The sequence below is a fragment of the Paralichthys olivaceus genome, chromosome 10, assembly GCF_024713975.1.
Source record: "Paralichthys olivaceus isolate ysfri-2021 chromosome 10, ASM2471397v2, whole genome shotgun sequence".
NCBI classification, from domain to species: domain Eukaryota; kingdom Metazoa; phylum Chordata; class Actinopteri; order Pleuronectiformes; family Paralichthyidae; genus Paralichthys; species Paralichthys olivaceus.
In genome coordinates this window covers 31,066-41,744 of record NC_091102.1, presented here as the reverse complement: position 1 = coordinate 41,744, position 10,679 = coordinate 31,066, and the positions used below count along the sequence as shown (strand labels likewise).

The following is a 10,679-nucleotide window of genomic DNA, read 5'->3' as shown; positions in this document are numbered from 1 at the left end:
GAACTCTTTTATGTTAATATTGTTGTAAATGTGTTAACATGTTTATTTTATACAATGACAATCATACAATGAGAAACACGTTTGTGTATCTGTTTATGTTGAAAGTTCTAAACTCTAACTTCGTTTGTGTGTTTGTCCTTGTTGGTGCTCTCCACTCTCATGACATCATCATGACATCACAACACAAACTGAAATGTGACCTGATGAATGAGGCAGTATTTGATATCACCATGGTAACAGCTGTTCATTTGTCTGTGGTGAATGTTTAATTAAAATTCATCTCACGCACATTGCAGCGGGACAGAGGGTCAGCGTGTGAGCCGCAAGTCTGTGTTCGATCCTACGATTTATTATGTGAACAAGTTTTAAAACTTCATTTGATTCTATTCCTGGACAAAGTGCGCGCGCACTTTCACTTCTCGCGTGTTGTTTTTTTTTTGTGCCGCGGTGGCTGACGGGATTGCTCCACCACTGGTGTGGACATGTCCGCCATGTTTTCCGCGGCTCAGGGAGCGGAGCAGCTCAGAGAACCGGCCTCTATGTTGCGTTAACTCCGCCGGTGACCGGAGCCCCGGACATCGATGAGCTCACCCGCAGCGGACTCACGGATTCACGCCGGTATCGTTGCAGGTTTGTGGCGGGAACTCACGGCTCCTTGAGATCGTCGCTGATTTGGCGCAAACAATGAGTAAACTCTCGTTCCGGGCGCGAGCGCTGGACGCCGTCAAACCGCTGCCGGTTTATCGCCACAGGGACTTACCGGACCTGAGCGACTGCGTGTCCATCAACCGGGCGGTGCCGCAGATGCCCACCGGCATGGAGAAGGAGGAAGAGCTGGTACGACATCTTTTATTCACCCGTTCCTGTTAGCATTAGCACTTAGCCCCGTGCCATGGCGCCATTCACGACCAGTGTACGTACACTTCTGTCCGTACGCTGCGTACGTACAGCGGGCCACACACAATTATGTACGCTGCTTACGTATGCATTACGTACAATGTAAGAAATTAGCGTAGCGCCAATCAGGCCTGGCCGCCTTGTGCGGAGATGACGTCAATGTTTTTACGTAACTCCTATGACAACGGGCGACGCAGCTACACAAGAATTAAGAAGTCCTTTATTAGTCGGTTTACGGAAATACTAGAGACACCGTTTATCTAGATTACATCCCAACACTGTGTATCCAGATTACATCCCAACACTTGTATCCAGATTACATCCCAACACTTGTATCCGGATTACATCCCAACACTTTGTATCCAGATTACCAACACTGTGTATCCAGATTACATCCCAACACTTTGTATCCAGATTACCAACACTGTGTATCCAGATTACATCCCAACACTTTGTATCCAGATTACCAACACTGTGTATCCAGATTACATCCCAACAATTTGTATCCAGATTACCAACACTGTGTATCCAGATTACCAACACTGTGTATCCAGATTACCAACACTGTGTATCCAGATTACATCCCAACACTTGTATCCAGATTACCAACACTGTGTATCCAGATTACATCCCAACACTTGTATCTAGATTACATCCCAACACTTTGTATCCAGATTACATCCCAACACTGTATCCAGATTACATCCCAACACTGGGTCAACACTGTATCCAGATTACATCCCAACACTTTGTATCTAGATTACATCCCAACACTGTATCCAGATTACATCCCAACACTGGGTCAACACTGTATCCAGATTACATCCCAACACTTTGTATCTAGGTTACATCCCAACACTTTGTATCTAGATTACATCCCAACACTTTGTATCTAGATTACATCCCAACACTGGGTCAACACCGTGTATCCAGATTACACGCCAACATCGTGTATCCAGAGTCGGACACTTTTTACTTCTCGTAGCATCGACGAGAACAACAACCTATCTCACAGCGTTCGATTTTTTCCGTTGCAGATTAAAGAGAAGTTTAGGAAATCCCTGTGTTTTCAAACAAAGAACAACAAAGTCGACTGAAAACTTTGTTTCAGTTGAAAAAAGTGACAGGAGATGAAAATGTATCACATCTTTTGATTTTTTATTAATCAACACAATAAAAAAAAGCAATAAGGCAAATGTGATAATAGAAAGAAGAGAAAGCAACAGATGTGCACTGTCAGTGGTTAATATTATATATTCACACATAATGTATACGTGTATATATATGATCAAACTCAATATATAACTTTTATTTACGAGGTAAAAGGTGGATATTGTGTTTGACATTTTTCAAGCACAGAAAGAGGGTTTGGCTTTTAGCACCTTAAATGTCATGCGTGTCTCTGAAGCCAATCAGAGCAGAGTTGTGATGTCACAGAAGCGGCCACCTCAGCTGGAGGAGGTCTGACTGAAGCCGGCTTGCTTCCACGATGTTTGAAGATCATGTGATCCGTGATGTTTTGCAATGCTGGGTGAATTCAGACCAAAATTCTAATCAGCATGCATTGTGTCCAGATCAGCATGCATCACGTTATGTCAGCGCTGCATCTACTATGTCCAAACAACAAGTGTACCTAACTAGCTTGTGTCAGATTTATGGGAATTGTTTACTTCTGTCTGGTTTGCTCAGCTGACCAATCCTACTTCAAACTGATGCTAGGACCTCCTACCTTATTAGCATACAGAGATGGAAATAAATAAATGCTGAAATACATCAATAGCCTGTTTCATCAATAATATGCCTTTATTTTTCATTTATTAATTATTACTGCATTTATTTGTTCATTTATTTCTACTTATGTCAGGTTTTGTCCGTCATACTTTCGACCACTCTCTCCTCGGTGAGTCGGGGAAGCAACAAAGTGTGTGAACATGACATGTTGCCTGTGTTTCAGGAGCACCACCTGCAGAGGGCGATCTCTGCTCAGCAGGTGTTCAGGGACAAGAAGGAGAACATGGTGATTCCTGTTCCTGAAGCTGAAAGTAACAACACGTACTATGATCGACTGTATAGAGGAGACGTCAAAGTTCCTAAACAGCTGATCCACATCCAGCGTAAGAACCAAGCTTGTGTGTAGTAACAGTGTATGTGTATTCATGTGGGTGTGTAGAAAGAGTGTGTTTTGGGGCTGGGCGATATGACTTCAAATCAATATCAAGATTATTTCAAACTTTTACCTCGATTATGATTAATGAACGATTATTTAATGTAACTCCTGCGTGTGTGTACGTGTGTCTTTTTGTCGGATCATGAATCCGGACCGTTCAGGTCCTTTAAACCCTGATGTCCTGGCTGTCACATTACGTCTCATGTTGTGTGTAAACAGCGTGTGTCAGTGGGGGAGTGAGGGGGGAGAACGTGCTGCAGGGTAATGAAGCCACTATGTAACAGAACACCCCCGCTTGTAAATGCACGCGTCGGGGAAAGTATTAACCAAATTAACTGAAATGAGAAAAATTAGGTTGGTAAAAGATTTTAAATGTCAGTTTTGGTGTGTGCGTGGTCAGAGTGTAAATGTATTCATGTATGTGTGTATATGTATTGTGTGTGTGTTACAGCTCTGTCTCTGGACCTGGAGGAACCTGACTATGACCTGGACTCTGAGGACGAGACGCTGATGAACAGACTGAACAGAAAGATGGAGATCAGACCTCTGCAGTTTGAAACTATGGTGGACCGACTGGAGAAGGCCAGTACTCATCAGGTAACATAGACAGAAACACACACACTCACTAGGGTTGACAAACCCTGATTCGGTGACTCGATGTTGAACAGTTTGACAAAGTTGTTCTGTTGAGTCCAAGTTTGTGTGTGTGTGTGTGAGATGCTGTTGTGTTAGTCTGTGTGTGTGTGACACACGGTGCACAGGTTTGTGCTGCAGGAAAAGTTCCAGAAATGTCCAGAGCAACTGACTTTTGTGTTATCAGCTGAGGGGTAGAGGTTTCTTCTTCACCAGTGTGCATGCACGTTTGCATAAAGGGGGCGTGGTGCCGAAGTGTCATTGGGCAAGATATTGAACCCATAGATGTATGAATGTGTGTGTGAGTGTCAAGACCAGTTTCTTGTAGTCTTCCTCTTGTTGAATGAAGGACAGAGGACAGGACAGAGGATGTTGCACCTTCTTAACATCTAAAAATCGCTGATGGAACAGTGTCGATCCTACGTTCTTCTTCTGACCTCTGGGTGTGGTTTCAGCTGGTGTCTCTGTCGGAAGCAAAGCTGCTGCTGAACGAGGATGACTACCTGTTGAAGTCTGTCTACGATTACTGGTTGAGGAAGAGGAGGAACTGTCGAGGTCCGTCACTGATTCCTCACATAAAACAGGAGAAAAGAGACGGATCCACCAACAACGATGCATACGTGGCGTTCAGACGCAGGACTGAGAAGATGCAGACCAGGAAGGTGAGTCCACACCTTTCTCTCAGAGTCTCTCAGATTCTATTTGAAAAGGTTTCTGACAACATTTTTGTTTCCTTAGAATCGTAAGAATGATGAGGCGTCGTACGAGAAGATGCTGAGGCTGAGGAGAGAATTCAGTCGCACCGTCTCCATCCTGGAGATGATCAAGAGGAGAGAAAAGTCCAAGAGAGAGCTGCTGCACCTCACCCTGGAGGTGGTGGAGAGGAGGTGAGGACGGGTTCACATCTGTACATCACTTCCTGTTTCATATTCACATTAAAGTTTAGTGGCGACAAATTAAACGCCACTGTCATGGTCACTGATACCAGTTAAATACGGACCTGCCACAGGCTCACATTGTCTGGTGTCCTTGTACCGTGCCACATGTCCTCACTCCTCCGCCGACCTGTTCTCACTTTACATATTAACAATAAACACCAACTCTAATCAGAAATGATTAGGACACGTACAGTACTGAAGTTCAATTTGTGTTTGATCCTCGAGAGATTATGAAACATGTTTTTAAACACACAACACAAGTTGAGGAGTGACACTGATCCTGATTAATAACTAAATACATGACGTCAGTGTGTGTTATACACAACGCCCTGTTTATCCAGGAACATTAATATAATAATAATAATATATATCAGGTTCTTGTAAAGATCAGTTCTACACCAGTGATTAGAAAACAGCAGGATCTTTGTTGTCCCTCGAGTCTGTGAACTCGGGCACCACAATTACTTTTCAGTTCAATAAGTGCGTGATGTTTCCAAAGTCAATGAGTAATAGTGTAAAATAATCGTGATTAGAATTTTTTCCATTATTCAGCCGCCCTACTCTGGAGTTTATAAGACACATATTTAAACACATTGAAAACGACGAGGTGTAACGTGAGAGTGTAGTATAGGTGTGTGTGTGTGTTTGTGTGTGTGTTAGTACAGTGTGTTTGCAGCCTCTGCTGTTTTCTTACACTTATTAAACCTGATAACTGAAATCGCACTATTTTCCTTTATGCCTCTGGTCTAACCGTCCTTTTCTTTTTATTTAATACTTGAAGGCTCCAGAGCTTTTTGTATTTTCAAATATTTTTATAAAGAAGTGTGTGTTAAAGTACGTGGGAACAAACTGGGTATCAAAAATAGACATTTCATGGTATCGGGACTGGCTGCTCAATGTTTTCATGACACAGGGTGATGAGGATGTTGTGTTCAGGTATCAGATGGGAGACTTCAGTGGAGACATCCTCCGAGAGATTTCACTCCCTCTGGTGGAGAAACCAGTGTACAGCACTCCAGTGACTCTGACCAATGGGAACAGACACAAAACTGACGCCAAGATAAAGGTAGTGAGTCCACATACGTGTGATCCTTTACCCACGTGTGTCAGTCATTGTCATTTATATTAACACATTTAAAAGCCGAAGAGTTGAATTCCTCAGTTTGTTGGTGTTTCTGGTTTCAGGTGCAGAAGAAGCAGGAGTCTGTCAGAGAAGAGTTTCCCATCGACCTGCTCAGACCAAAGAAGAAGAACGTCAGACGGGACAGATTCTGTCCCTCGCAGAGACGTCTCACTCGACTTCCCGGTCCCTACACCGTCAACCAGGCCGACATCAAACAGTACGACTTCCACAGCTCAGGAGAAGACGACGGTCCACCACCACCACTAGTCAGTGACACATCTGTCTAAATGTTCAGTCTCAGTCCAGTTGTGATGTCAAATCTGTTTAATTAAATCTGATTGGTTCTCCTCAGTCGCCTCCGTCCTCGCCTGATGAAGAGAATAATCCTGATGGACTTTTTGTCTTCAGGAGAAAAGCAGGATGTCATTATCTCCTTGTGAGTTTTCTCTCTTTTGTTTTCATCCTGAAGTTTTTAATGTTGAAAATGTTGACAAATGGGCCTTTGTCCCCTGATTCAGTTGTTTTACGTGTTTGTTTCTAAAGCCTCATCCGGAGCAGACAGGCAGAGACGATTATCCAGAGCTCCTCCCTCCGTGTGTACGTCACTCTCTGACAGAACTGTCACTGCCTCCTCATTGGACGGGACTGGGCCGTCGCAGGATTGGACGAGGGGGCAGGTAAATACTGATCCAGCAATAAACCACTGACACGTCACCTCCACCTTTTCTGTTTTTGTGGAAGAGACTGAGTTGGTGGACCCCTGATATTTAGTTTGAGTTTCATATATATATATATATACACACACACATGTGTGTGTGTATATATACACAAACACACACATGTATATATATATATATATATGTGTGTGTATATATGTATATATATATATATATTTGTACGTCTGAAAATGAGGTTAAGTAAGAACCAGGTGAAAACACCTGAAGAGAAAAAAAAGAATGAAACTATCAATTTAAATTATTTAAAAATTGAATAAAGTTTGATTTATTCCTGTTTATTCTAAAACTGTAGGTAGTAATTGTTTTCATAATATTTTATTATTTAGATTTATCTTCCTAATCACATTACAAAATTATAATTAAGATTTGATTATTGATAAGTAAAAGACTTATAAATTATCTTTGAATAACTAACCTGTTCTCTAGCCCCACCTTCGGCTGGCTACAATGTTCAATTTTATCTTCATCCATTGTGATCAGGATCGTTCTGGACCGAGCCTCGTCACTTTTAGACCCGGTCCTGAAGCAGCTGGACTCCAGAACGAGTCTCCACAGAGACCTAGTACCACTGGACCGGAAACCTCCCCTGAGCATAGGATCTGCCCCCCCCTCGCTGACTGAAGTCCTTAACAACATTCAGAACCTGAGGAGGTTCTGCTTCAGACCCCGACCCTGTCACGACCAGAGGGAAGGAGTCACGCTGGACGACAGCAGACTCACCTGTCGCCTGACATCTGCCTGTGGTGATGATGATGGTTGATTACCTAGATGATGGTTGATCCACTAGAGCATCAGTCGGTTCATCCCCCCACCATCAATCCCCTCGTGAAACCATATCTAAATTCACAAGATCCAGATTTTTATTTGGATTAAATCTCAAACTCTAAATATCAGTCTGGTTATTTTCATTATAAATTGTTGAAAATATCAAAAACCTTTTTATCTCACAACGTTTAAGAACGACATACAAACTATACAAACTATACTATACTCCAATAGTTTTATTTTTTTTGTATAATTCGCCAACTATCCAACCAACTAATTTGACGATCACATGTTCAATGATTCATAGTTTAAAACTGACGTTAGAAACTTTGTTAATCTGGAATCAGTGTCATCATGTTAACATGTTGTTTCTCTGTGCACCAGCAGGAGGCATCACGGAGGAGCAGTACCACAGTCATCAACAACAGCTGGTCCAGATGCAGAGACAACAGCTGGAACAAAACAACACAGCTTCATACAGACACACTGCACACAACACAACACAGGTGACTCAGGGTTAGCATTAGCTTTATAACAAGCCAGAGTTAGCTTCATCACTTATCATTATTAGCATTAACTTTATAACATTGTCATTAATCAATAACTCTGACTGTTTAGTTTTGGTTTTTGTCTCTGGTTTCTAGGCGACTCGATCATGTGACTCCAGTTCAAAGACTCTGGATTCTGCGAGCGCTCAGTTTGCAGCGTCGGCTGTGATCAGTGCTCCGCCTTCTAACATCAGTGCTCCGCCTTCTCACGTCAGCACTGAGATCAAACCCTACAGGACCAGTGTGAATGGAGTCCATCCTTTAGGTGAGCGCCCCCTCCTGTCAGAGCTGACGTCAGTCAGATCGCTCAGAAATAAATCAAGAGAAAATAATCAGGAAAAATATGAAAACAAGATACTTAATTCATATTTCCTCATCATTCTTGTTCAGCTTGTTTAGATAGACATACTTTATTCATTCCCGAGGGGAATGATCACATTTATTACAATATTTCAAATACCTAGAAGTGTTTTTGTTTGTGTCTTAGATTAATTGACAAATGACTTTCAGATATAAAACTTGATATAACTTTTGAAACAGAAACATGTTGAAACGTGTATTTATTGTTTCAGGTCCTTCCAGGCCTCCGTACTCTTCCTCCTCGTCTCTCAACAGGTCAGGGCTGTCAGCTCGACGGTCCTCCTCCTCCTCCCATCAGTCCTTTCCCAACGCAAGGAGCCAGGTGGGGGGAGTCTCTCCTGCACACCCCCACCCTGCTCGACCCCCTGCCCCGCCAACCTCTGCCTTAAAAATCGCCGCCAGCCTGGACAGAGTTCCCAAAGTGTCCACTGGCAGGTAAACGCACACACGCACACCCACACACCCACGGGGGAAGATGAACAACTTCTAACTTTTATAAAAACTAATAATCCTCAGAGACTCAAACGAATCGGAGAGACGTCTGAACGGTTTGTCGGAGACAACGCTGCCCATGGAGGTCACATGACATCGTATCCCATCAGCCCCTACTGCGCCCTGTGTCTGACCAGTGAATGTGACCTGCAGTGACCTCTACAAGATGATGACATCATCGTCTCTGAGTCCAATCAGAACATTTTACTGTTTATATTATAATTATTGTTATTGATGTAACTGTTGTACAGTTTGTAAATTGTCTCATGTAAAATAGTTTGTTTTAATTTAGTTTCTCATGTGACTCCAGAATCATTTCTGATGGGTCCAAAAAAAGTCCTGTATCTTCCCTCTGATTGGTCCATGATGAGTCTGTATCTTCGCTCTGATTGGTTATTTATTTCTCACATTTCTTGTTTCTTTTAAAAAAGGTTTTTTTTTTTAAAAGATGAGACATTTGATTTGTTTTCACAGATTTAAACAATGTTTGTTTATATTTTTACATGTGGCTCCTTGGCCTTTAAATCACTGACACTCATTCAAATAAAAAAAATGCATCTCGTAAAATAAAAGTGAATCTTCAGCCGTAACAAAGTTTTTTATCGTGAAATATTGGTGAGGTCACAGACGAGTATGAACTGATGTTTATCTTTTTCAAAAGTGGAACATTTGTTCTTCTGCTTCAGATTTAATAAAAACCCAAACAGATGGATGAACTTTTTGTGCTGACGATAAGGAAGGAGAAATAATGTTCACTCATCAGTTCATCCTTTCATTCACTTGCACACACACACGAAGTCAACAGTGATGCAGTCTTTGTGAGACTCTGGGGAATCAGACGTTGTGTAACATGTTGCTGTTGAACAATCCGTGCACACTATGCTCAAAATGTGCTCATTGTAGAAGGAGAATCTTCCAACAAACTTTGATCTGTTTTGAATGAGGTGAATATCACAAATTATTATTTTCATTATCAGTTTGAACAACATTGTTAGAAATACAATGAATTACTCCGCCCAATCACAGAACTGACTCACATGTGGATGAGCCAATCAACGTGGGAGAGGAAAGTGAGAGGCGGGCATCTCCCCCAATCATGTTCTAAATAAAACAGATTAAATCTTGTTCTATAGGAAACAGATTTAATCTTGTTCTATATGAAACATGTAGATTTAATCTTGTTTAATAGGAAACATGTAGATTTAATCTTGTTCTAGAGGAAACATGTAGATTTAATCTTGTTCTATAGGAAACAGATTAAATCTTGTTCATATGAAACATGAAGATTAAATCTTGTTCTATATGGAACAGATGTAATCTTGTTCATATGAAACATGTAGATTTAATCTTATTCTATATGAAACACATTTAATCTTGTTCTATAGGAAACAGATTTAATCTTGTTCATATGAAACATGTAGATTTAATCTTGTTCTATAGGAAACAGATTTAATCTTGTTCTATAGGAAACAGATTAAATCTTGTTCTATAGGAAACAGATTAAATCTTGTTCATATGAAACATGTAGATTTAATCTTGTTCTATATGAAACAGATTTAATCTTGTTCTATAGGAAACAGATTTAATCTTGTTCTATAGGAAACAGATTTAATCTTGTTCTATAGGAAACAGATTTAATCTTGTTCATATAAAACATGTAGATTTAATCTTGTTCTATATGAAACAGATTTAATCTTGTTCTATAGGAAACAGATTTAATCTTGTTCATATAAAACATGTAGATTTAATCTTGTTCTATATGAAACAGATTTAATCTTGTTCTATAGGAAACAGATTTAATCTTGTTCTATAGGAAACAGATTTAATCTTGTTCATATAAAACATGTAGATTTAATCTTGTTCTATATGAAACAGATTTAATCTTGTTCTATATGAAACAGATTTAATCTTGTTCTATAGGAAACAGATTTAATCTTGTTCATATAAAACATGTAGATTTAATCTTGTTCTATATGAAACAGATTTAATCTTGTTCTATATGAAACAGATTTAATCTTG

The 10,679-nt window shown here is 40.7% G+C and overlaps 2 protein-coding genes across 3 annotated transcripts in view; both read left to right on the top strand.

The window, feature by feature from the left end:
• LOC109642016 (kinesin heavy chain-like) overlaps nt 1–10,679 on the top strand; it is a 101,851-nt gene that overhangs the window by 65,296 nt on the left and 25,876 nt on the right. The window lies entirely within an intron of this gene.
• On the top strand, nt 430–9,237 carry epc2 (enhancer of polycomb homolog 2 (Drosophila)). Of its 2 annotated transcripts, none has more exons than XM_020106647.2 (14): nt 430–837; nt 2,852–3,011; nt 3,516–3,661; nt 4,153–4,359; nt 4,436–4,584; nt 5,572–5,701; nt 5,821–6,024; nt 6,111–6,194; nt 6,302–6,435; nt 6,976–7,238; nt 7,648–7,766; nt 7,905–8,073; nt 8,381–8,603; nt 8,685–9,237. In XM_020106647.2, exons 1-14 carry the CDS (start codon nt 685–687, stop codon nt 8,752–8,754), a joined length of 2,211 nt encoding a protein of 736 aa, XP_019962206.2. In that variant the 5' UTR covers nt 430–684; the 3' UTR covers nt 8,755–9,237. The 2 variants fall into 2 exon arrangements, with proteins under 2 accessions (XP_019962206.2, XP_019962205.2); XM_020106646.2 differs by having other exon boundaries at nt 7,645–7,766.

Bases quoted from the DNA above. Each gene is read 5' to 3' on its own strand.
- epc2 (XM_020106646.2), top strand. From the start codon at position 685: ATGAGTAAACTCTCGTTCCGGGCGCGAGCGCTGGACGCCGTCAAACCG. The intron at 4,360-4,435 runs GTGAGTCCACAC...TTGTTTCCTTAG, and splicing joins AGAAGATGCAGACCAGGAAG to AATCGTAAGAATGATGAGGC. The intron at 8,074-8,380 runs GTGAGCGCCCCC...TTATTGTTTCAG, and splicing joins GAATGGAGTCCATCCTTTAG to GTCCTTCCAGGCCTCCGTAC.